Source organism: Numida meleagris, chromosome 27 (assembly GCF_002078875.1).
Source record: "Numida meleagris isolate 19003 breed g44 Domestic line chromosome 27, NumMel1.0, whole genome shotgun sequence".
Taxonomy (NCBI): domain Eukaryota; kingdom Metazoa; phylum Chordata; class Aves; order Galliformes; family Numididae; genus Numida; species Numida meleagris.
In genome coordinates, this window is record NC_034435.1 from 4,426,634 (window position 1) to 4,453,077 (window position 26,444).

The following is a 26,444-nucleotide window of genomic DNA, read 5'->3' on the forward strand; positions in this document are numbered from 1 at the left end:
AAAAAAATTGTTATTTAGAGTATTTTGCAACAATTAGATTTGTTATTTATACCTAATCTGAAATAATTAAGCAACTTCTCTTGCTGTAAACTTCCCCTTAATGATATATTTCTTTCTTATTTCCGAAAGAAATAACATAAACTTTTCCTTTGTACTGCGCTATATATATATTACGTATTTCAGTTAATAAAAAAAAAGACGTTTACTTTCCAAAATGTATTAGTATTTCTCTTCTGCTAAGACAGTTCCAGCACTATTTAAATCATTTGTTATGTTTCCTTTAAGTCAGTATTTTGTGGTCTTAATTTTTAGGATGATCCATTTAAGAATAAAGCCTTGATGTTCACCAATAATACACAAGAATTGCATACAGACCCATTCCAGTCAGAAGATCCTTTCAAATCTGATCCATTTAAGGGAGCAGACCCTTTCAAAGGCAGTAAGTGACCAATGGCTTACCTGAGACCTTGAAGATCAACTGTTGAGTAAATGATATTTTCAAACTTTTATCATCTTGCTAAATAGTGGATAAAACAAATGATTTTTCTGTCCTGCATAGGTGATCCATTCCAGCATGATCCTTTTGCAGAGCAGCCACCTGCTCCAGCAGGTAAAAGCCCTTGCAATGACAGGACAGATGAATTAGACAATTTGTAGCCAAACACAAAGATGGATTTCAGGGTTTCTCTGGTTTTTGGTTTGCATGTGGGAATTTGGTTTGCATGTGGCAGTCAGTGCAAACAAGATCAGTGTGTTACAGACATTGTTAACTTGGAGTGAAGTCTGTAACCTTGTCAGATATTCACGGAAAGTATGGACTTGTTGCAGCTTAATACCTAGTACAGAGAGTATCTGGAAGTTTGTTGGATTTACCATGGTGTTTTTCTGGTTTTGGTGGTGGTGGTTTTGTTTGTTTTTTAGTAAGAAAAAAATAATCAGTATGAGGTCAAATGAAAAATGGTTCATTACTGACACACCTTGTTGTTCTAGCTACTAGGCACTACATTCTATTTACCTTTTAATACTCCTCCTAGATCCTTTTGGAGGTGATCCATTTAAGGAAAGTGATCCATTTCGTAGTTCTGCCCCTGAGGATTTCTTCAAGAAACAGGTGAAGAGTGACCCGTTCACATCAGATCCATTCTCCAAGCCCTCTGCTTTACCCTCAAAGGTCAGTGATTTATACTTTATACTTAATTTATACCCAGTAGGTTTTTTTTCTGAACACTTCTGAGTGTAATTTCTTATTTTGCCGTGGGAACTAATATTGATTGTATTTGTGTGATATGCTTTTCACTTGAAGATGTTTTGATTTTGTTCAATGCTGTCAATAGCCTAATACTACGTATTTCATCTGTTCATTTGATTATATGTCCTCCAAACAGAATGGTCTGAGACTGGAAGTAACTTGTTCTAAAGTAGTAGATGTTGAGGAGTGTGCAGTACAGCACAACAGTAATTACGTATCTGTTCTTATTTAGCCTGACCCTTTTGAAAGCAGTGATCCTTTTACATCTTCCAGTGTCTCTTCAAAAGGTCCAGGTAAGAAGAAAACTAAACAGTTTGTTCTTTTTTTTCCCCTAATCAACTGATAGAAAACATATTGCTCTGTGCAGTTTTCTCATAACATCACATGACGGGGAAAAATGCAAGTGTCATTTAATCACCTACCTGATTGCCTGCTTTTTTGACAGTAAGTTCTTAAAAATTCTTATGCACAATTTTGATTATTTTTTATACCTGTTCCAGATCCATTTGGAACATTGGACCCATTTGGAAGTGGCTCTTTCAGTAGTGGTGAGGGATTTGCAGACTTCAGTCAGATGTCAAAGGTAAAGATTATGAGGAAAGCAAATGTTCTCTTAAAAATTATTTACACATTTTTGAAGGATGTGATATAATTGCCGTACTTAAGCTGACAACCCATTTCTGCTGTTTTTATTCTAATCAGTCTCAACAACTACTTAGCAAAATACCTTCCATCCATCTCATATATGGAAAAGTCTTCATCAAGACCTTAGGTTCAAGAGGGGGAAATTTTCCACATGCATTCTCAAATACCAGAGAAACAAAAGAAGTAACATCTCTTTTTCACTTGTAATCAAAGGTAGTTGCTCCAGATAATGGAGGGCTGGCGCAGCAATATATTGTTAAGTTCTCTTGGGTACTCACTGCATCTCTCATGGCATTCTAACTTGTTCTTAACAACTTCTCCTTGAGTATAGGGAATCAGAGAAGGGTGGAAAACATGGTGTGCTGTCATTTCACAGCATTTAACAGGATTGCTATTTTTTCTTTTATTGTTATAAACTGAATATATAATGTATTCCAAGTAGTTGCATGTCCTTACCTCCTAATCTGGTTAGTAGTGACAGTCTGCCATTACTTTTGTGAGACCGACTTTGGAATTTGCAGTTAAAAGTTCGTACTGCTTTTTCTAATTTTTCAGTTTTTGGGAGGTTGGTAGCTCTCCAGTAGGTGGCAGCAGTCCTTGCAGATACCGGCGTGTTTGGTTCGGGTTGGAAGTTTTGGTGACTGTTAGATTTAGCTTTGCCTACAAAGCATTCTGTTTTATTTCAGGATAAATTTTCCTACATGGTGTAGTTTATTGTGCTATTTTTAATCGTTAAGAGAGACTTTCACAAAAAACAGCTGAATATATGAAGTATGTTAAAGCAAAACACTTTTAGAATTTTCCAAGGTATTACGAAAAAAGACAAATAGAAGAAAAGCTGTCCATTCTGCCATGTCGTATTTTTACAGTTACTGCTTTGTTTCATGGTTCTGTTTGATCACAGAGAGAAGGCTGTGCTGTAGTGTGAATGTTCATTGCCAAATAATAAAAGGGAGTTTTACTTCCTTTTATTTTTCTTAGCTTTTTGCTAGGAGTAAAAGTTTAAGTACTTATGTGTTTAAGAGCATGGCTACCTTTAATTATTTGTGCTCTTAAACAAAGTACTAGCGCCTGTGAGAGTGGCTGTTAGCATCTTGTGCTGCTGACATTACAAGAAAAAAAAAATGAGGACAGATTTACAGAATTGAAGTTAATGCTTTTCAGTGAGTTAACTTACAACCTTTGTGAAACAAGAGATATTCTGCAGTGTGCTCATACTCTTTTTTTTCTGTTGCAGTCAGTAGCTTCAGACCCCTTCACCTCCTCCTTTGGAGGGATGGGATTCTCAGATGACCCTTTCAAAAGCAAATCAGACACACCAGCGTTACCACCGAAGAAAAATGTCCCTCCACGGCCCAAGCCACCCAGTGGTAAGGAGGTTATATTTTTAATAACCAGTTCCCCTGATTTATTACTGTATACACTTGGAAATAAGGACAAGTTGTCAGTTTTCTATCTTAATATTTTACATTTTAACCATAGAGGAAGCTATGAGATGATCAGCAAATTGGCAGGAATTGTCAATAAACCGGAGTGAATCTGATTGGAAATTCAGTTTCAACTTGTTCTCCCTCCCTAGCTCATTTTTTAAAAAGCTGATTTTTAAAAACATTCAGATACCAGTGAAACTGTTTCAAGAACTGAAGCCACTTTAGAGCTGTTAGTTTCAGGTCTACATTTAACAGCAGCACTATAGTTCAGTTAATATTAGCAGTGAACGTTTAGTTGGCTTACCCAAAAAAAAAAAGGAGATCCGGATTCTGTGTATGAATAGACACATAATTTTGCAGTAAACATGGGTCAACGTTTAGAATTTGAAAGATGTGTTTATCTTTCTACTTGTCTGGTAATAATGCTACCAAGGATTGTCTGCCTTTCAACTGCTGTGCTTTGGAGAAAAGCGTGCACCCTGCTCCCATCCTGTTTACAACAAATATTGTTGATCTAACTGGTTTTGCAAACCAGTTGTGCTAGAACTAGATCCTTGGATAACATGAAAGGTGCTTTCTGTCACAGGGGTGGCCCATAGATTAATCCAAAGTTTGCAAAATACTGTTTAATAAAACAGATAGAAGCAGACCATTGCAACAGCATTAGATTTTGAACAGAAGTGGTATTAAAGCTGAAGGTAATCTTATTCGCCGTGAAAGAATCAAATACTAAATACACCTATGTTATTTCTTTAATGTGGTTTCTTTAAGTTACTTCTTCAAAACATGAACGCTCCTAGCAAATACACTTTGCAGAAATGGGCAATACATTTCACAGGACTGACTTGCCTGCATGTTTTTTTTATTGTTGTATTTGTCTGTCTTCTCATTCCCTCTTTTGTGCATACTGAAGAATTTTGGACACATAGCTTTAATAGTTTGTTTTGAATGTAGATGTGTGCACTCAGCCTTTAATCAGTCTTTTCAAAAATCTTGTTTAAATGTGTAATTCTCCCTCTCGTTGTGAGACACAGTATTTGTAAGGTTCCGCTGCTCTACCCAAAGCAAATGTTGTTTTGATAAAATAGACAAGGAGGAAACAAAGCAGGTTTTTTTTAAAGCAAACGAGCCTCATGTGCTTATGCAGTTACACTCCTCCCTTCCTTCCACACTAAAGCAATCTTCAGCGGTTACTTAAAGCATGAGAAATTTTATAGTAATATACTGCGATTTGAGCAAGAGATAGAAGCATACAAGTATGTGTTAGAAATGGGAACACTGCTCAGAAAACAACAGAAAAGAAACTTCCGTTGTTTCTTACCTTTCTCATTGGTCTGTTTAATTAAAAAAAAAAAAGTATGTGATAAAGATCTTGCTGAAGGATGAATAAATGCCAGTTATTAGCAGCCAATCTGTAGGTTGCCTTGCTGTTCCCAGTTCATACTTGCTTTTGTAACACTTCTTGCTTTTGAAAATGACCTGTGAGGCTTGCTTGTCTTTTGTTAGTCAGGTGCAGTGGAGGCCTAACAGAAAGCTTTACTTGTTCTCAACACTCCAAAATCAAGTGGTCAAACTACCTAGTTGATATGTCTGCAGAGCATTAAAAGTTGCTTGGTTTCCTAAAGTGGTAGTTGACAACTTTCAGAGTTCATTAGGGCTTATGTGACATGCACACACGATCTGATCTGTTCATGGAGCTGTCACAGGGTGTTCTGGATTATCAGAGTGTGGCCAAGGTGTGCCACAGTCTCCCTTCTTGCCCATATGTCCATGTTTTGCCCAGATAAATGGGGAGTTGGCCTCAGTTGTTATTTCTTCATGAGAATGAGAAGGGAGCAAACTTCAGGAACCGAGCACGGGGCCGGGGGAACGCTTCAGACACAGCCTCTGTTGGCCTCTTGATGAAGGGCACATCAAAGGGCCCTCACTTGCACCTGCACAAAGCTGCTGAAGGAATGTGTGGTTCGGATTCGCTGCTCTCAAATAAGGGCTGTGGGGATGCTTTTCATGCAGTTCAAGAGAACTTCTCAGTTAGGGCAGCTTTGTCAGCAGCAGAGTTTCAGTGGGTAATCGTTTCACCATATAAAGTCCAACCTATAAACTGAAAGATTGGTTGTTTTTCCTCTTTTACTGCTTTTCTGTAGTTGGTGTTTCTTCTCAAAGCTTGGACATTGACAAGCAGCAGTGATCTGATGGCTGTTGTTAGGTACTTGTGTTCACAGCTGTCTGTGGTTATTATCTACAAAGGATAGGCAAGCACTCGCTGTGTGGCATGGCTGAGACACCCTTCAGATCCATATCTTTCCCTTCTCGAAAACTAAGGTTAGGAGAGGGGATAACAATCATGAGAGTGTTTCCTTAAAGCTGTATCTTAGGCTGAATCTCAGGCTTACAGTTTTGTTCTTCATAAATCACTTTCCTTCTTTTTCACCCTTTTTTGAACCAAAGCCTTCAAGATACCTCAGATGTTTCTCAGTCTTAAACCGATCTTTATTTGGTCCAAGAGAAATCTCCTATGTTTGTTTTCCTGATTAAATGGTCCTTTGTGCTTTTTCAGTGGCAGTACGTCTTTTAAGGAGAGTTGGAGGTTAATAAATCCATGAATAAAAACGAATATAAGAAGATGACAAGGAAGAGAGGTGTGTTAGAGCTGTGAGCATGGGTACAGGTGTACAGCAGAGCTCCAGCACAGCTTTGTTACCACAGAGATTTGAAAAATCGGTATCTCTGTCCCTTACCTGGTTTAAGATTCTTTTGGGCTGAGGGAGATCAGCTAAGAAAAAGCTCTTGAGCTGCTCTGACCAGACTGTTCTAATAAAAGTCACCCGGGGAGTATGTGCATGCTCTTTTTCTTCAGGAATGCATTTGCAGTCCATGAAGCTCCTAATGGACATTAGGTTTAGTACAGCCCCTTTGGGAGCAGGCTGAAGTAATTTGATGTTCACCAGGTGGTACTGGACACACTGAAGGGTTTCTTTCTGAGAAAAATGAAAGTTTTCCAGTATTTATTGATGTTGAGTTTTAATAATGCTCAAAAAGCTCAGAAAAAGTTAGCCAGATTTAAGCAGGACTGTTCTGTGCATTGTGAGCTGTGTGTTCATCTTCTCCTTCGCCTGTTAACCAATCTTGCCTTGTTTTTCAATTATTATTAGTATTAAGAAAAATAATAGTGTGTATTTACACACTCAATCAGAGGTGCCCCGTGACAGGGATCTGAATCCCAGTGCAAGTTATTTTCTCGTGCTGGTGTAAAAACTAACTGAAGTTGTGCAGATTTAGAAAATTCACTTAATTTTCTGTCATAAAGCATTCCATTTATTAATCTGCACCGCTGGCCGCCTGCTCACGTATTTCTTATACTAGCTTTCAGATCTTGTAGGACTGTTGTGTAACTAAGATTAAATAGTCAGAAAGAGCTGGTACACTGAAACCTGGCAGTTGAAATGGTCTTTGGAGGTTCTCACAGATGAACAATTATGTTTTCTGCCGTGAGCTGCAGATTGAAATCAGTCAGAGTTCACCGCTAACTAGTTTCTAGGTAAAAGTTGTTGATTACAAAAAGAGAGAAACAGATTTTTTTTTTCTTTTTTCTTTTTTTTTTTTTTTTTTTTAAAGTACAGGAAGTTGCTGTGTGGGTGTCAGTGATTGGGTTATAAGTAAAATTCAATGCTCTAGTGCTTTGATCGTGGGACCCAGTGCATTTGCCCCACCCTTACCCACTTCCTTTAAATGCAGCACCATGCATTCCACATTGCGGTTATAACAGTACTGTTAACCAGTGATATTAGTGGAAGAACCTTCACCACTAACCAGTGTGTAACCTTCAACCTCTTCTAAATTTTTATTGCTTGCTTATAGTGGTTTTGACCTTTTTAACCTTGAAAGAATATTAAGTCCTAAACACGCGGGAGGAAAGCGTGCTTTGCAATTTCAGTCTTGTTTCTTCTTGAAATTGTTATTTGATTAAAAATGGTTGTTTTTTATCATTCTAGCTTTTTTCAGTCTGTGTAAACTTTACGATTTATCTCATATATGTTGATATTACTGACTAATGGAGGTGGTTGGTATTGTATTAATAATTGAGAAGTTCATTATTTATGTACTTTAAAGAATTAAGTTTTTCTATGGAATACCAATACACAAATAGCAGAAAAACATCATAATTGGGAATTCAAAGGACTAAGTATCACATTCATTCCATGTGAAGAAGGGATTTGTAGGTTTACTTTCCTGCTATTTGAAGTACAGATATTAAAATAAATTATACTGGGAAGTTGTTATTCCAGACTGCACACAGTCCTTCGTGAAAGAACTTGGCCTTTGTTTTTTGATCCCTTTATTCGTTGTAGCTCTGAGGTACTATGGAAGATGAATTTATAGGTTGGCATTTCAGAGGTTAGTGGTTAACACCTCTGCCTTTGAGTTAAGGGCTTCGATTCCATTCTCACATGGGTTTTATGACAGGCAGTGCTTTTGAAATGTCAAAATATTGCAAAAAATGTTGAGGGGACGGAAAAGGGGACAAACCAGCCTTGCTTAAAATAGTGAGTGTGGTTCTCATCCTTCAGAGATGCCCCACTTGTGTGGAGTCCCGGGTAAAAAGAAATGGTATCTAAATCTGCTGACAAGAAGTGCGTGGCCTTTAAGTAAGATCCATTAAGCACTATTGAGTACTCAGAAAACTGATAGCTGTGATGCTTGCAGCAATCCATCTGCAGAAATAAGTCCCTAGTTTGGGGTGAGGATGCTTCACCCTTTCCTCACGAGTGTAGTTGCCTTAGAAGGTTGTTAGCTCAGAAGGAGCTAGGAATGGAAGCAAATGTACTGCTCATAGGCCTTGGAACATAAGTGTAACACTCATCTGCCCACTGAGTTATCATGACCAAGAAGATATACTGAAAGAAAATAGCCTGGAGGCAATTTGACTTCAGAGCTTTAGTGAGTGGATTCTGCAGTGAGCAGATACCCAGCTGGCAGGTGCACACGTCTTCCAGGTTGCCTGGACTACAGTTGTCTAACTGGAAGATTTCAAATATGTTTACACTGTGGGACTTCTTTTGCAGCCCTGACCGAAGCTGGATGCCCTGCAGTGCTGTGTGCATGCTCAGTGCTGTCAGCACGGGGTGGGGAGGCAGTGCAGCAGCAGTGTTTGTGCAGCCCTGTGCCACTGCTGCCTTCCTTTGTATTTGATGCTTCCTCCTCCTTTATGTCAACGATAAATATAGATTTTTTTCATGTGTTACTTCTCTAAACTTAAGGCATTTTATGGTTTGGCTGGTTGTACAGTTTTAGCCTTATTTTTCATCTATAAAGAAGTACAAGAGCCCTGTCAGTTCACATGTACGTGGAATTCTTACTAACTGTTGTCACTGAGGGAAGAAAAGAGCTGAGATCTTTGCTTCTTTTTGAGTTGCACATCTCAGTGTCTTTGTGCACTGTGTCCTCGGTGGCTCAACTAAACGCAGTCTGCTGGGTTGGTTCGGTATCTCAGTTAAGAACTTGAAAAACAAAGCTGGAATGCTTTGAGTGCATTTACTGGCTGCGTTTCTTGAAAGAAAATCTTGTCTTGTGAGGAGATGGTGCTAAGCACATTGCATGTTTGTGGGCACTTTTTGACCTGCATCATGTGCTACGTTCCCAGTACATGAATCTGCGTAAAAATTTTCTCTGTGTATTTACTGCATATTAAGTATAAGGAGAAAGAAGCCATGCTAGGTACAGTAAATTTAATCAGGAGTTAGAAACAAAAGAAGACTGTTAAGCATTTAGTTTAACTAGAGGGGAAAAAAAAATCCCTTGCATTTTAACATTTTTTAATTGCATGGGCACACTCAGGTCGTATGGATCACCTTTGGTCTAAAGGGGAGCACGGAGTTCTGTTATTTGCTGCATGATCACAGGAGGGTTCTGTTTATTTCGAAGTGGCACCGCACACCTGTTTCCGTAGAGCTGCTTCAGTCCCAAGGTTACTCACGAGCAGCGCGGTGCCCGTACACCTTTATTTTTTCCTCATCTGCAGCTGGCTGTGAAAAATTCAGCCTCAAAGTTTGTGAGTGACGAGGAGACTTTTGTTTTCGTGCCTTCTAGAAGACCTGACAGTTGCGTTAGAATAAAAGCATCCCTTGTTGTTTAGGACAAATGACTCATGGGTGGAGCACCTGCCCCGGCCACAAACTAAAAATTCCATTCACGCTTTGATTCTGTTTGTGCTGATCTCTCACAATAAAGATCTTTCAGTACTGATTGTTGAAACAGGTTGTTTAGAATCTGTTTCAGAACAGATCGTTAATCTGAATATAGAATGATTTTCTCTTCAGGCCTCTCTTTCCAGGAGTTGGAGGTTGTAAGAGCGCTTCTCCTAAGCTAAGATGTGCGGGGTTGTTGCCTTGCAGGAGGGGAGAATTTTGCAAATACGAAGCAAAAACACTTTGGGGGGGGATTTTGCATAGGAAAAAATCTTACTTCTGTTACTAAAAATATATATTGTGAATTTGTGTGAACAGAAAGTCGAGTTTGAAATACAGTGAAGAAATAGCCCTCGTTGAGGACAAAGGCTTCGAGTATTCTGTAGAAAATCGGTTTGAATTTAATTTTCAGAGTAATTTGAAAGCCGGTAATAATGCTTTCCTGTAAGTTCTTAAAGCTCGCAGTTTATGAAAGTTTTATTCTGCACCAGTGGAGGAGCTGGCAAGCTTAGCAGCGTGCTGAGTAAGATGGGAATGCAGATAGGTTTGGTGGAGCGCCAAGGAGAGACCTGGGGGAGGCACCTCTCGGTCTCCAAACTTGTGCAGAGTAACACCTCCTCCAGCTCTTACAGATGGGCGAGGAACCTGGCCCGGCTTGTCTGGTGTGACTGCACGTGTGGGCTTCGCTCACTGTCACTACGAATCCTGCAAAGCGTGACTCTAGCTTGTTGAAGCGGATCTGTCACGTTGGAACGCGCCCTGGAAGGGAGCATTGTGCAGACGGAGCTGAAAGCTGCGTGGTGGCAGCTCTGGCAGCGTGCAGCCTGCAAGCACATGTGAAAGCTGCTGCTTCTTGGAGTACAGTAAGGTACTCTTCCAAGCAGAGCGTTAAGATCCAAAACATGGAATATGGTGAAAACTGTACTTCATTGCTTCACTGTCGATATGTTGTAATTCAATAAGTGAAGCTCTCTAATTGCGTTCTACTGGTGAGAAGTTGTTTGCCTTGAACTATAGATCTCAGCCCTAAATTTTGCTCCAGGGTATGAAATTAGATAAACCCTTTGCATGGGTGGAGTTCACTACAAGTTAACAGCATTTGCTGTGGTAAACCATTTTGTTCATCATCTCTTTTTGCTGAAGTGAGCCCTCGGTGTGGTTTGGGTGCACCACTTGGGTAACTGCTGAAACTGCTGTGGTTTCAGAATAGGACCTGTTTTGCTTTTTTCTGAACTTCTTTCCCCGAAACTATTAGCAGAAAAATCAAATAAGTAAGGGTTACAACTGTTTGCCTATTTCATATTGCCGTGCCTCAAAAACGTTAAAGAGTATCTTATAAAATACAGTATATTAATCACTGTTAGTTACTACCTGTAGTGTATTTTGCAGCATCACCATTTTGCCAAATCCTTCTGTTCAGTTGGTGATGTTTTAAAGTGATGCTGGTATTTTTGCTTTATGTTATAGAAATACTTAAGCCACATGGAAACACAGAAATCTTTTTAAAATACATCCTTACTGCACTGGGGGATTCGCATCTGGGGTCAGCCTGCAACAATGTGCTGTAAGAAAGAGAGCTCTCCTGTCGTTACTACTAGTCTGTGGCCAGTAAGTTAGTAAATGTGAACATCTAACTAAGCATCTAGTCAAACAAACTTCTGCTAGGCCTCACAGCCATGTTTGCTGAGCTCTGCAGGATCAAACAAGCCATAAGCAACAGAGAGAGTGGAGTGAAAGAGGGCTCATGAGTGCTGGGATTGGCTTATTCAGCATGGGCACTGCCCTTACGTTTCTCTGCAACAAATAATCTTTGTTTTATATAGGTTGCCCTGTTCAAGTTCTTAGAATCACAAAATTAAAACCCTCTTTTATTTTTCAACATTCAGAAAATGAAGAAAATGACACTGAGAACATAAAATGATTTTTTTCTGTATTATTAACAGTCACGCTAGTATTCATGGTGACATTTCCTCTACAGCAAAGTTTAGTGATCTGTTCTGAAGATGAAGCACAAGAAACCCCAATGCTCTCTGCTTGTGTTTCGAAACCACTAGGGGCTTTGTGCAAAAACATTAAACAGGCCACCTAGAAAAAACAGGCTTGCTGAGCAAATAATGTTACAAAACCTGCGTTCGTATTAACAGTCACCAATTCCACAAAGGGGTTTCAGCAGCAGCAGGTTTAACCTATGAGAAGAGTGGCTTAAAATGGACCAGCTTTTCCTTTGTCCATCAGATCTGGTGTGGGACCACGTAGGGTGAAGGACAATGGGAAGATGCAGGCACCCCTAGCCCTGCTTCTGTTGAATGTGTGCAGCTTACAGTGTGTATGAGCACATCCCACTGACTGACAGTACTTTCTGAAAAGACAGCAGGCTGTGTCTCAAATATGGCAAGTCCACACTGCGGAATCTGCATTTTCAGCTCAATTTCTGTGCTTCCCGACGATGTGTATCCTGATGTGAATAAATAAGATTCCTATTAAGTTATAGTCTAGAGAACTGGAAGCTTAAAACATGCTGTTATTAATGTAAATAGGGTAGGTAATTCAGATTATTATGCTAAATAGGGTGTGTGATTCAGGTTATTTTGAGAGAAGTTGTAGCTGTCATTTCTTTTAAAGATGTTCCCAGATTCTGCCTTATTGTTCCTCGAGTACATGGCATTGTCAGGACAGACAGCTTTCTGACCTCTGTTGGTGGAATCACTAAAAATAGGGTTCTTTTCAAAGGGAATTCAGAATTAACCACTGAGGTTCTAATTAGAACTACTAAAATACACGGCTGTTATTTATGAGCACACACAGCAGTTCCCGTTACGGGGGTGGAATGTATGAACAAGAAGTCACCGACAAAAACTGGGTTGCACAGCAAGCACCCCCGAACAAGGTGATTTCTTTATCACCTTCTTTTCCGTTGTACGCAGTCGTAGCAATATGAACCAGTTCCAGGAAAAAAAAAAAAACATACATTCTGTATACTCACAGATAAGTTACTGTTCTACTTAACACAATTAATTATTTTAGTGATATAAATGTCCATGCCTTCTGTCGTTTATGTAATTCCAAAGAAACTGAGATGTCTCTATTCCTGGAAAATGAACTGAAGTCATGCTTGTTAAATTCTTCTGATCAGATGTCTTCGTGTTGGGTTTTATCATTTAAAATCTTGATGGTGTTAATATTGTAGCATTTGTAAGAAAGATAAATCCAGGTAAATAAAACAGCTGTCAGAGATGATTTGCACTGAGAAATGAGTACTATTGTATTTGGTTAAGTTTTAATCCACCCCAGGAAGAGTGGATGATGCTAAAGTGCATCACAGCAGTTTCCTATGTAAGGGATTTGCATTGTCCATGGTAAGTAACTTCTCTTTTTCTTCTTTTTTTTTTTTCTCCTGAACTTTCCAGGTAAAAGTACTCCTGTAAGCCACCTTGGGTCTTCAGATTTTCCCAAGCCCCATGATCCATTCCAGCCATTTGGGGCTGACAGCAGTGACCCGTTTCAGAGTAAAAAGGGGTTTGGGGACCCATTTAGTGGAAAAGATCCATTTGCTCCCTCCTCTTCAAGTAAAACTTCTAAAGACTCTTCCTTGGGGTTTGCAGACTTCAGCTCTGTAAGTTAAGTTCATTGTCTCTGAGCAAACCACTTTCTGCTCTGCTTGCAGCAATCTATTGGGTTTTTGTTTTAACTGCAAACCTACTGTTCACTGGCTTCTGTCTCTTAGTACCTTCATGCTGTCCTCGTTGTTTTTGTATTAATATTTCTGTAATAAAAAGGCATTATTTCAATAAAAAAGGAATTTTGAGTTTCATACTAAATTTTGAAGGATTTACTTGCATTTAAATTATTCTAGTACAGTGTGCCTTTACTCACAAATTCTTTGTAGCAGAATCTGTGTATTGTTTTTGTTGCATGGAGGCTATTTTGTAAATTGATTTTTGGGAGCCAATGATGTACAGATTCAAAAGCAATTGTTGAAGACATTTCTATAGCCATTTCACCATATCCTGAGGAGTGAATCCTTAAAGGGAAAGATTCCGTAAAGTATTTGTATTTGTTGTGAAAAAACTCTTGACAATCCTGTCACAATGTTTGCTGTATACAATGGAATGTGATCGTAAGGATATATATACAAGACAGAGACTGCAAATTTAGCTGTTGAATTTTGTTCCCGTGACTGATGTTGTAGAAAAGCCCTTGTTAGACAAAGAAAACAAACTTGTTGTGTAGAACCAACACAGATGCTTCCATGTTGCACTCCAGAGGCAGTAACTGAAGGTTTGGAAGTGAAGCCAAGAGCCCGGTCATTAAAAAAAATCCGGGTTTCTGAGAGCCTGCTTTTGGTTTCCGTGCTGGCAGTTATGTTATTGAATTGGAAATCACTGTAAATATAGTAGTAGTGTGGTTCTGCTTCCACAAGTAGGTAGAAATCTGTTCCATCCACAGCATCAGGTTTCTTCCTCCTTTCATGTGTTCTTGTGCTGTCACGTTGCCATGCAGTGGAATTGCCAATTCAATCTGTTCCTGATGGGCACAGATTGGTGTTCAGCGAGTGGAGATCTTCAAGCTGAACCTTTCAGGTTGCTGATTTTTTTTAATGTTTTCCCCTGATTATTAGATAATAGTAAATGTGTATCACTTTCCTATTTGATATTGTCAGTCGAGGTCATCTGTGCATACGTTTACTGGCCTCAGTGCTTTAATTTATCTATGATACTGAAGACGTCCAAGTTGAAGATATTCTGTATGCTTTACCACAGTTAGTATTAGCCTGTTGAATTTCATGCACAGTTAAGTTCTGTGATTGTATACAAAATGGTGACATTCTTAATAAAAATAAGACGCAAAACTTGCTTTATCTGAAATTTCTTGACCACCACCTAGCTTCATCCTTGAAAGAGACAAGGAATGAAATGGAGTGACTGTTTCCCAGCTATTGTCTTACTTACAGACTGCATTTCTTAAGTTAAAAACGTGGCTTACGCTAACGAATGTACTGAACAATTAACCACAGTGGGTGATTCCCTTCCCAGTGGGTGCTCTAGCACTTAATTCTCTGTGCCATCAAGTTTCCAGGAGATGAGATTAACTGAAAGATGAGGAGAAGTAGGAGAAGTGAGGTCAGGAGTAGTAGCCCCTTACTGAAGAGGCTTCCTGATAATTAAGTGATTTTGTGAGTGGCTTTCCACTGTTATAAGGAAAAAGAGGTTAACTGATTTGGACATTTTCCCTGATCTTCTTAGTGTTTATTTTTTGTTTGCCTAGCTCATGATTACAGTGCTACAATTGCTGCTAGTTACCCTGCAATCAGGAGGAGTGTTGCACTTGTCTTCAGCTGTTCTTTGGGAAACTTTGCCATTTTCCTTACAGAAGGTGTTTTGATGCACAGTTCAAGTCCATGGAATCTGAGCACAGTATCGTGTTGGTTTGAATGATGGAATAACCTGACTTTTAATTGGAATTCTTTACTGTTGCAAAGAAATAATTTGTTGGCCAAGGCACGCACCCAGTGGTTAAGGATGTTCTCATTGCATTCTTAACTTTTCCACTGGCGTTAAATATGAATCTTTGGAACAAACTGGAACCTTTTGGTAGCTCATGTTCCAGGTGTTTCTAGGTTCCAGCTTCAGTTTACAGATCAACAAGAAAACCAATCCATCAGCCTGCAGAAAGCATTTAAATTTCCAAAAAAAACCCAGCATTTGGAAGCAAAATATGTTTTTTCTCTTAATGTAATCTGGTAATTTAGCAGATAGTATCTGTAGCTCTTTTTTAATATATTTTATTAGTTTTGCCACAGCCTGCTGTTTTCCTCATCCATGCATTGGGCCTGATGGTACTTTTGCAAAAAATAATAATAATATTGGAGAGCTTTTATGAAATGATAGATGCGTTTTCTATTTTTGGACTTCATGAAACCTGGTCTTATGCAAAGAAAAAAAAAAAAGTTACCTAAAGTGATATGTCACTGAGTTACATTACCTCCTTATAAGCCACCTGTACAGGAATCAGAGGCCGGAAGGAATCGTGTGTTTCACCATCTCACTATCTGATGGCCAGCGTTACGCCCCGAGCATTTGAATTCACGCTAATTCTCTGTGATAAAGGCACATCCAGCTTTGTACTGAGCCCTTTTTACCCATGGAAGTATGAGTTGTGCATTGTAAGCACGTCAGAAATTGTACGGTCATAGCCTTGGAAGACCTGTCCAAAGGTGCAAGCTACAGGGTGCAGCTGTTCTCAACATAACAAACAAACAGAAACCACCCCCAGAGAGTTTGACCGAAGTTTATTGTATTTCTGATGACAAGGGAAAGAGTGACTGTTGTTCTCAGTTATTCCAGCGTAGGATTTTCCTTTAGAGTCCATGGGGTATGTGGAGAAGTCCCACTTCCATTGGAGTCTCTCTTCCCTGGATGTTGAAAAAACTCTACTTAAAATCTTAGTGAGCACTGAGCTGAGCACTGACAGTAGGATATCTGATATTTAAAAGTGAAATATCGTTACAGGTGTGGGACTTCCATAGAGTGTTATTGCATTGAATGCAAAGGTCCTCACGTAATTCCAACGGCACTGAAAGCCGAAGTATCGATTGAAGAGTAGTTTTTAAATAGTCCTCTTTTTTTGCATCTTGATCTGGCAAATAAAGTCAGGAACTGAGCATCCAGAAGCATCCAGATAAAAAGCATCATTGGACTAGAGTAAATGAGAGCTGGACTTAAACAAATACAAATTGAGGCATTTATTTAAAACTCTGAATTGGAGATACAGTGCAGAGTGGAAAAGGCGGAGGTGGTGCCTGCGTGGTGTGCGCAGCGAGGTGTGGGTCTGCTCCTTAACGCTGCCCTGTAAATCAGAGCAATGTTCCCAGTTTGTCTGGGGAGGAGCAGCCCTGCCGTGGCGCGTTGCAGTGCTCAGAGTTACGGTGCTGTGGACCACGGGGCCATTTTTGCAGCATGTTTTCAGCTGGAATTAAACCACCACATTCCATGGAGTTCTCTCCCTGCCTGTTCCTAAAAAAAAAAAAAAAAAGTAGTTTTTCTGAACATTCCGAATAAGAACAAAGCAAGTTTTAGAGAGGAGATATAATGCAGATACTCACGTGCATCTCTGCCAACACTTCTGCTAGCTTTCCCCTTTTTAGCAAATGCTCGAATTCAACAAAAATAAATGATACGGTCGATTCTTTCAGATTTAAATTATTATTTAAATTATAAAATTATTTCAAGCATTTGTACGATACTTTATGCAGAAAATGGAAGCAAAGCAAACTTCTGCATACTTCAGCAGAGAACACCAGCGCGTCATTTTGGAGCAGTTTTGTTGTGGTGTGCTTAAAAGTGTTTGGGGAAGCTCAGACATTGGAAGCTGGATGTTAAAATGTGTTCTGTTTCCTCAGTGTTTTCTGCTGAAGTGAAGTGGCTTCTCTTACATTATTTCTTACTGGAAGAACTCTGCTTGTGTTTTAGGAACAGTTACAGAAGCGCTTTTTGTAACTTCTGATTAGGTGATGAAACTTCCCCCGAATCAGCAGTCGGCGGAGTCGTGATTAAAGCCCCTCACCCTTAGCAGGAAATGCTACAATTAAGCAACGGAATTGCACAAGAATAAATAACTCTTGGTTTTACCATCTAAAAGCTAACAAATCTAATGCTCTTACGATTGGCTGTAGGTTGCTACGCTCGCAAAGTGCCACCTGGTGTGCTGGGGGTTTGGGGTGCAGGATGCACACCCCGGGTCTGTTCTGCGGGGGGAGGAGGAAGAGGTTGAGGAGCTAAAGGGCAGGATGAAGTGAGGAGAGCAGTGAGGGGATTTTTGTCCTAGTCGGGAAGAATTCCCTAAGACAGCTTGGTATATTTGATTCACGTATTTAATGAGTCTGATTCATTGTATTTTTTACATAATTTCCTCTGGCTTTTCAAGTAAATTTATTAATTCATTTCCCATTTTCATTTTTTAGTTTGGAAATGAAGAGCAGCAGCTGGCTTGGGCAAAGCGGGAGAGTGAAAAAGCAGAGCAAGAAAGACTGGCTCGGCTGCGGAGACAAGAGCAAGAAGACCTCGAGTTGGCCATTGCGCTCAGTAAGGCCGACATGCCGAGCTCGTAGGGCTGCTGGGCTCCTCCCTGGCCCAGGGAAACCTTTAGACGTGGCTTTTCAGAGATCCCAAACTCTTGTTCTGTTGTGAAAATAATTCTAGTCACCTTCAACTCTAAACAAGACTGCCTGGTTCAATCCAGCTGGGCTCCGCGCAGCTTTTCGAGTGCGTAATATGCAGGAAATACTGTGTTATATGTTCTAGGTAAAATTACTGCTTGTGAGGAACTTAACAGGATCTTAAGATACTGAAAACAAAGTTTATTTGTCTTGAAGACGACGTTGCATATAGTAAACTGCACCTTGTGAATCTGGCTTATTACCTGACTCCCGTTGTTTTTTGAGGCTGCAGTACAAATTTCAAAGAAAATGTTATAAAAAGATATTTACAGAATTAGCTTTCACTTGCTTAATTTAATAATTCATGGTAGGCTGATGTGTGTTATCTACGTCAAAGTCTTCAGCACAAAATTCCTTATTGGTCCCTTTTTATCGCAGATATACAGCTTTTATGAAAGAATCTGGCAGTTTATATACGATGAATACCAACGTAGATAGTATCTAGTACTCTAAATTTGAGAACTCTGTGATTTAGGAGGTTTTCTTATTTAAATATTTGTTTGCATTGGATTTTAATTGTAGGTGACGTTGTAAAAGATGGAGTTAATCATTGTAGTAAGTTGAAGAAGTGATGGCTGGCAATTAAGTGACCAGGTAAAATCTGGCTTTATCTCATAAGCAGATGTGATTACAGGATTGTGGTAGAAGTTTGATTCTGTATGAAAGAAGCACTCAGCTGAGTACTTAGCAAGCTTGAGTTGTGTTCTCCCCTACAAGTCACCTTAGGTTGGCTCCATTTGCCAGAACATAGATGGTATTATTTCTGTTATCCCGTTGATGTGTGTGAGAGTCTCTACCTCTGTTCCTTTAATTCCACCTATCTTATATATGGGGTTACAGATCAAATGTTGCTTAGCTGTGGTAAGGCCAAGGTTGAACAGATTTTACTGCATCATCTACGTTCATGTGTAACTCATGCAAGTACAGGCTGCCTGGATCGGCTTTAAAGCGCGGCTGTGGTACTCACTGCTTCCACCTGGTAAGGATAACACCCTGTGTTTTACGTGTCCGATTTAAATAAGTCCTTATGATAAATCTGTGAATTATTTGCTTACGAGGGTTGCCTTTTCTGATAACCACAGGAATTCTGAAGGTTCGGTTGTCTTTACCTTGGACTTCCATGTCTGACAGCGTAGGAAGCCGGTTCTCGATGCTCTTTGTTCTCCCCGGCGCAGCCGTTCTCTTGCAGCATTTTCTGTTTTCTGGAAGATGTGCTGTTCCTTCGCCCTCATGAACGCGGTTACGTTTTTCTGCCTTCGCTTCCTTACTTCTGTTTTTCACAATACAATGACAGTGCCTGTTTACTGAACGAAAGCAGTCTTGCCCCATTCTCTTGTAACTGCCTTATTCTGGATGCTTTCCTTCACAGAGATAAGAACCAAATTGGATTGTTTTCATCTTAATAGTAGTTCTCCGTTCTGAGACGCCGCTGAAACGGCGTTGGTTGTCTTAGGCCTTTGTGCGAAGGGCGAGCGCGTGTTTGTGTGTGCATCCACAGACGCGTGCGCATCCATTCCTTTACATCTGCACAGGGCATCAAACTGAGAGCCCGTCTCTCAGCGTGCAGGGTTAGGAGCTGCAGTGCCCTGCTGTGTGTGTGCTGTGCCACTGGTACTGCACGCTGTGCGAGCCTTTCATTTGCCTCAGGAAGGGAGGCCATGCGCTGCGGTGCCAGGACAGCGCCGCGACGACTCTGGTACCTTCTGTGAGTGAACGCCTGCGAGCGCGGTGGGATTTCTAATCTTACAGAATCACACTGGAGATCCCTTCTCATTTTTCTCTGTAGAACGTCAGATTAAATGATCAAACGTATTAAAACCTCAGCGCGTTCTCTTTTCTCTTGCTTTGCGGGACTTAAAGTCTCTGAAAGCAAACTGGGTCTGTCTGCAGCTGACATGAGATCAAACTTGCTGTGAAAGAGTAATTTTCATAATTGAATGGCTGCAGTGTAGGGATCTCAGTGAAGTTAAACAAATTGTATTCATGAGTAAGAGTCTCCTTTTCATTTTCTTTTGGGTATGAGTCTTTGTAGTGTCTCCTCTGCTGTAATAAAACCCTGTTTGTGTGTAGTGCCATTTCAGAAAGGAAAACCACTTTTGGATATTACTTGGATGATGTCACTCCAGTGGGACAGGGTGGATGAGCTGAACAGCTTGATTCATTGTCTGTGTTATGTACCATAACGAGACTTTGTGCTGCTTTGTCAGCGCTCAGAAATATTGTAATTTGTAATGCTTCTCAGGCAAGGAGTCTGTGTTCTCAAGTTGCTGAGCAGGAAGGCAGAAATGTGAATTAATTTCTAGCATTCCACATAGTGTTAGAACTAATTGCTCATTTTCCTGTTTCCTTATGGACTCGTTCTTCGTATTTGCTTCAACAGCAACAGATCAAGCAAATTAGCAAGGATAGAACGTGTCCGCTCTGCACTGTGTGTAAGATCTAGTTACCTTAGCTTTACTGAAACGCTTTGTACACAAAATGTGAGGCACTGAAGTAGAGGAAAATGTAGCTGTGATTTCTCCCTGTTGTGTATTTAATACAGTTTTCCATGTAGGAAAGTTGATTTCCCACGTTCTTCCCTTCTGCCTGTGGCTTAGTGTTTTGTATCATAACTGCACTTGATTTTCTAAGACAAAACTTTTATGGCAAGACATTGACCTTATTCTTCCTCCAGAACGGTGAAATCTCAAGCACAAATAGACCTTTTGCTATTTGGGCAGACACAACGTGTACAATGCAAATATATAAAATGTGAGTATACACAATGCATATACAGTGTACATTTTGAGATCCATATTATTTGTGTGTATATATATATAATGTATAATGTAATAATAGTGTGTGTATATACTATACATGCCCACGTACTATGCCTAGTATATAGTTACTTGTGCTGTACATAAAATGTGTATATACAACGGATATGTAGAATATGCATATATATTCTATATATTAACATTTGCGTGTATGTATTCTCTATAGAGAGATGGGCACAGAAGTGAAATCTATACAGAAATACAGATGAGATTACGGCCCTTAGAATTTCAAAGTTCTGGTGAAAGAAAAAAAAAAAAAAGAGGACTGCCTGCTACGAGTGAGTTTGTTTTGAGATTGCTTTCATTGGCTGAAGAGCTGTGTTCCCTCGTTGTGCCAAATGTGAGAGAGACCTGGCAGAAAGCAGGTATCATCTGCACCGGGTGTGACTTCACATCCTTCTGAGTGTTTCAGCTCCACTTTTCAGTTACTTTGCAGTGTAGGCTTAATTTCTGATCTTCTCCATGTGTGGGCCATGTGTGGTCTACTTTTTCTCAGGCTGAGGCCATGATTTTTCCCTACGTCGGCTTGTATTTTCTTTTGTTTCCTTCCCTCCCTCCCCCCCAATTTAAAAAACCAGGTATTTTTAAGGAGCTGTTTCTCCCCACACTCGCACAGTTCAAACATGGAAGCACGGAGGTGAACGAAGTCTTTGTCTCACCTCATTCCGGTGGCACAGGTTGCACCCAGTGGTCACCTGGACCTCAGTTCTGTTTCCTCCGTTTCCACCTGAGCTTCTCCTTCGGGAGGAACGCGGATGCGTTGGCTTTGGGGAAGGGATGGGGGTGATGCTACTTCCTTGGACAAATTGTTAGACTGTGGTACGCTGAGCAAAACAAAGAGGTTGCGGGCACTGATAGTGGCACGTGTGTGTCTCATGCAGAGCGTTGTCACTGCTGGAGTGACTCAAGGAAAACCATGCATTGCACACAGCACCGAGGCCCAGCAGCTACTACAGGAATGGCAATTCTTTACGCTGAGCCTACGCATGCAGGCGTTGCGTGTGGGACAGGTGCTGAGTTACCTGTGCTCCTTTATCCACCAGTGTGTTCACGTTTGCCTCGAGTGCTTTCCCTCCGACGTAGTCACACGCTCCCGTTGTAAAACAACACCAGTCATCCTGCAATAAAAACGGATGCTCGTAAAAGTAGTACTTCTATAATGCTGCTGTAAGGAGTAGTTTCGTATTGGCCAATTTTTCCTTGTGAGATCTCTGCCCCACGAGGGTCGCTGGTCCTCGCTGTGCCGTGTTGTGACGCGCTCTCAGGGTGTCGGAGGTCCCGCGCTGTGTCTGGCTGTGTCACCTTTTTGTTTAAGTTCGTCTTTGAAATCTGTTGTCAGGAGTTCTGTAGGAATTATTTTGTCATCCTATGCTGAGAGATAATGCACTTTTCTTGGATTCTTCTTATAATCCTTTTGGGGTTACTATTTCTTCGTTAGTGTTTCTCCATTGAGAAGAGTATTTATTCTGTAGAACCGCGGCCCAAGGAATTTTGGTCCAAGTAGAATCGTTGCTTTCCCAATGTGTCAGGGTTTGATTTCTGCCGCCTTCTGCGTCTGATTCCTCGCTCTCAGGAATTCCACTTCTGTTTCATTCGGATGTTGGGTATGAGCTCTGTTGAAGTGATTTATCCGTGCTAATGATGATCTAGTTCCGACCTCTTCCTCCACCAGAGGAGCAGCGAAGTTGTCGTGTGTCAACCATTGCATCTCACCATAGACTTGAAGACAAACATCTTTTCTTAGGAAGGAATTTCGCTTGCAGTATGGTGGAATTATAGAAGATTTATTTTTAGAGTAAATATGGTAACGGTTATTCATTGACACACTTGTTTTATCAGTTGATATACTGCTCTTTTTACTTGAAAGTTTTATAAATAAAGGAAATAAAGGCGAATTTGTTACAAAACAGAATTTTCATTTTTGCAGCTTGCTTTCCCCTTTGAGTTTAACTTCCAGAGGAAGTGAGGCGGCTCCTCCTGCTTTCGAGCAGCGCGCTCTTCCTGGTGCCCCTGTCAGTAAGATTTTCTTTAGCCTGACCTAGAAAGGGTGGAAACGAAGTGGAAACTGCAATGTTGAGCTAAATTTGACTAATATCTCCAAAAATGTACATTATTGTAGTTATATTTATCTTTTGACGATCGTAACACATTGAAAGAAAGGTATTTTAATTTTAACCCACTCGTGCTTATTGTTTAATATAATAAGAGAAATGTTATTGTTTAATATAATAAATGAGAAGTTACTTTTTGGAGCTCTGAGCCTTTGGCGATCTTTCTTTCTCGTCCCTGATGTCAGCGGTGTCAAGCTGATGAATCTCGCGTTCAGCAGCCGCCTCGTTCTGCTTGATTCTTTCTTTCCCCCCTGCTCTGTCCTCCCCTCCCCGCTGTCCCGGACGCGTTCGGTCGGAGCTGAGCCGTCCCCAAACCCAACGCTGCTCCCTCCCCAGGGCAGCGCGTGCCGCGGTGCTGAGCATCCAAGGGGTTCACGCTGGGAGGGTCCGGGCTCCCCAGGGACAAACTCCTCCTGCTCAGGGGAAGGAAACACCCCTCCCTGCCCTGCTGCCCTGCCTTATTCTCTTTGGCTCGTTATTCTCCCATGTGTTTGTTGTATTTGCTCCGCTTCTGCACACGCTGGCATGGCCAGCAGCAGCGTGCCAAGGCAGGTTTATCTCGAAATTGCTCTCCAGCAATATTTTTAGTTCGCTGACATTTTGAAGCCAGATTTTGCTGTAGCACGGCACGAGCAGATGCCACTTCCTACCCAAGTCCTTTCCTAGTGTAATTCCACCTATTCCCTTGTGAAAAAAAACAACAAATGTGGGCTACAGCTCCGTGTTCGGTCCCGCTCCACTTTTGGAAGCCGTCCTGAACAACATCCCAACCTGAAACTTCTCCGTGTTTTTGCCAGATCTGCGCTATCCATGGCCGACATCCATCGCTCCGGCACCGGGAGCGCGAGCGCCCGCTGGGGAAGGACCACGTCCAATGGAAACTCACAGGGAAAGTGGCTCCGAGCTCCGCCGTGAACCTTGGAGCAAAGGCAGCGTTTGCTGGCACAGCTCCTCCTGCAGACGCTGCGTCCTTCCCTCCCGCTGGCGCTGCTGGCCAGGTGGGAGCACAGCGCTGTGGCTGCGTGACCCCCCCGCAGTGCGCCCTGCTTTTGGAAGCACTTGTGGTGTAAAGTCATCAGGGTACCCGCATCCACCAGTGCTGCCATCGTGCACGGGCTGTGAAAAACAGAAAGGGGGTTGTTGGGATTTGAGGGGTTTTTGGTGTGTTTTGGTTTGTGTTTAGGCCTCAGGCTCAGTAGCTTTCTTCCAATACATTAAATGTCACAGGGGATGTCCAGTGGGATATTGCAGATGTTTCCTGATGACATAATGATAGGCCAGAGCTCCAGGAATGCTCCGAGCTGTACGAAGTGCAAGAAACCAGAGTGAGAGTGATTTAAAGGGACACCACGTCTAATTACAAACCTCCAGGTTTGTAGCAGGTAAATTCATCCACAGCTTCTGTGCTGCCCGAGTCCTGCTTGCTGCAAAGCATGAATACTTGTGATTGACTACAAGGAATTGTAATTGAAGCAGGTAAATGAGGAGGTAAGTAACTCTAACTGTGGTTGCAATCTTTGTTGTCCCTGCTCTCCTTGTGCTTGGAAAGGTGCTTTCTGCAAAGTGAATGCGTCTTCGTTCCGTAAAGCTGTGCCTATGACTCGTTTTTGTGTCCACGTCCAATATTACAAGATCAAATAATTGTGGCTGAAAAGTCAGACCTCGGAAGATGAAATCAAACACGTTCTCAGCCCAACGCGTTCAGGACGAATCCGTCTCCTCCGCACCGGCAGCTCAGGGCCCTATTGCACGGCAGTGGGGAATTGGGTGTTAGGGATGGAGCAGGGCAGAGCTTTACGGGGTCTCTGGGAATCCGTCGGTCAAACCCATTCCCTCCAGGGCTTCGGGTGGGCAGTGCTCGCCTGGTGGATCTGCCCCCTCCCCTGTGGGTCCGGCAAGGACGTTAGCAGCAGGGACGGCTCTCCCTGTCACATTACATAGGGTTTGGGTTGAGTTTACCTCTTTGTGTTTCCCCCAACACTGCTCGTTACCGTGGCGATGGCTACATGACTTTGTTGCGTTTATTTTATTTAAATATAGCAGAAGAAATTGCTAACGCTTGGGATTCTGGCTTAGAAAATTAAATTTAAGCAAAGCTTAACAGCCACTCTCTGTTATAGGTGCACAAAATAGCTTTGGAAACCACAGAGTTTCTACCACAGAAAACCACAGAACCACACAATCCTATAATTTGAAGAATGGACAAACTTTTTTTGGCACTTCTTGTGGACGAAGGACCGCGGGTGAGCGGGAGGCAGCGTTTGTAGGCAGCCTGCAAACGGCCGCGAGGGCTGAAATCCCCCATCCCTGCGCGGGGCGAACCACGGCCCCGCTTGCAGCTCCCGCTCTCCCCGCTGCCATCACCTGTGCCTTGCTGCGAGCCCGCAGGAAAGCAGGAGGGTTCTGCCCCAGCTCCTGCTTTGGGGTTTAACCCCCTGATCCGGGGAGCGGGCCGGGGCTGAGCTCAGCGCTGGCTCAGAGCAGCCTCAGCGCCGTGCTGCTCTCTGCAGAGCAGTGTGGGCTCGGTGCAATGCGGGCGCTCTGCAGAGACCCGGAGCGCGATGCCCCGCACTGCGGCCTGGGATGGAGGAGCTGGGAGGGCGCGGGATGCGCTTACGCTCAGAAGCGTTCGCTACAACTTTCACTTGGAACATTGTGCAGGATTGGTTCGTGTCTGTGCTCCGCTTGCTCTATCTAATCTGCCGATCTATCTTGCAAGTAGATCGAGCCCATCTCTGTGGTATCTTATAAGAGCATGTGTGAAAATGTTGTTTACAACAGACTCTTTGTTTCCTCCTATCGGCTTTGACGGAGCCTTTTTTTCTCCCGTCGTCCCATCCTGGGGCGCTGCTGACGGGGAGGGCTCCTCCCGCCCCTCCATGGTCCCCGCGTGCTCCGGGAGCTGCTCGGGGCGATGGCTCCTTCGCCTTCATCAAACTTACTTCAGTCATTACGGAGACGTGGTGTCATGGAAGCACGCTGCGGAACGCTGGTGCTCTCCTGCTGCCCAATGGGCGCACAGTGGGCCGGTGGAGCCATGCCACGCGCTGGATGTACTAATTTAAAGCAATTAAAAAAAGAGTTGGCAGTTACTCATAATAGAACATGAGAGGGATGAGATCAGCATCTCTTTTCTTTCTGCTATGAGATTATCTTGAGATTCACAAAGCTGCAGCTTCCTGTGACGACCACACCGAAGTTCTCAGACGTTCCCTCCCTCCGGCAATTAAAATAGAGTTGGTCATGAACCTTTACTGGGGAGTTGTGCCCCTCATCCCTTCTCATCTTCAGAGGTGTGCACTGATATATCCTAATATGTCTTTCATTTATATCTCTCTATAAGGGGGTGGCTCTGCCCCTGTGTTCAGACGCGTTGCTCTGCATCTGAAAGCACCGAGGGCATGACCCGCTCGTTCATAGGTGGCGTCCCCACCGCTGGTCGTGATGTGAGATAACGGGGCCTTATCTGGAGCCCTGTGAGCGAGGGGAGCGGGGGCAGCGCGGGCTGCAGAGCTCACTGCAGGGGAGCAGGACCAGGTGACCTTGAAGGGCCCTTCCAACTCAAACCGCTCTGTGCTTCCATTGCGCTGGGTGCGGCAGGGGAGCAACACGCGTTGGCTTGAGGGTTGGGGGATGCTGTGAGCTTCATCTGCGTGTGCAGGCAGAGCGCAGGGCTCGCAGCTGTGTACCCGCTGGGTCGTGGCTGTCCCTCACGTCAAAGTGGCCAAAGGTGCATGGCCCAACGTCCTGCTCCCAACAACGTCCTGCTCCCACGGGGGTTGGGGATGACACC

General features: G+C 42.2%; 1 protein-coding gene across 7 annotated transcripts in view; it reads left to right on the forward strand.

Annotated features, from left to right (window-relative positions):
• EPS15L1 (epidermal growth factor receptor pathway substrate 15 like 1) overlaps positions 1 to 22,452 on the forward strand; it is a 38,049-nt gene extending 15,597 nt beyond the window's left edge. For 4 of the 7 annotated variants that reach the window (XM_021378781.1, XM_021378783.1, XM_021378787.1 and 1 more), the window contains 8 exons: positions 313 to 439; positions 560 to 610; positions 1,035 to 1,171; positions 1,482 to 1,542; positions 1,750 to 1,832; positions 3,132 to 3,264; positions 12,917 to 13,122; positions 17,470 to 22,452. In XM_021378781.1, coding sequence (XP_021234456.1) covers positions 313 to 439; positions 560 to 610; positions 1,035 to 1,171; positions 1,482 to 1,542; positions 1,750 to 1,832; positions 3,132 to 3,264; positions 12,917 to 13,122; positions 17,470 to 17,616 — 945 coding nt within the window. In that variant the 3' untranslated portion in view covers positions 17,617 to 22,452. The remainder of the gene's footprint in view (positions 1 to 312; positions 440 to 559; positions 611 to 1,034; positions 1,172 to 1,481; positions 1,543 to 1,749; positions 1,833 to 3,131; positions 3,265 to 12,916; positions 13,123 to 17,469) is intronic. The other 3 variants (XM_021378782.1, XM_021378784.1, XM_021378785.1) reach the window with 2 other exon arrangements.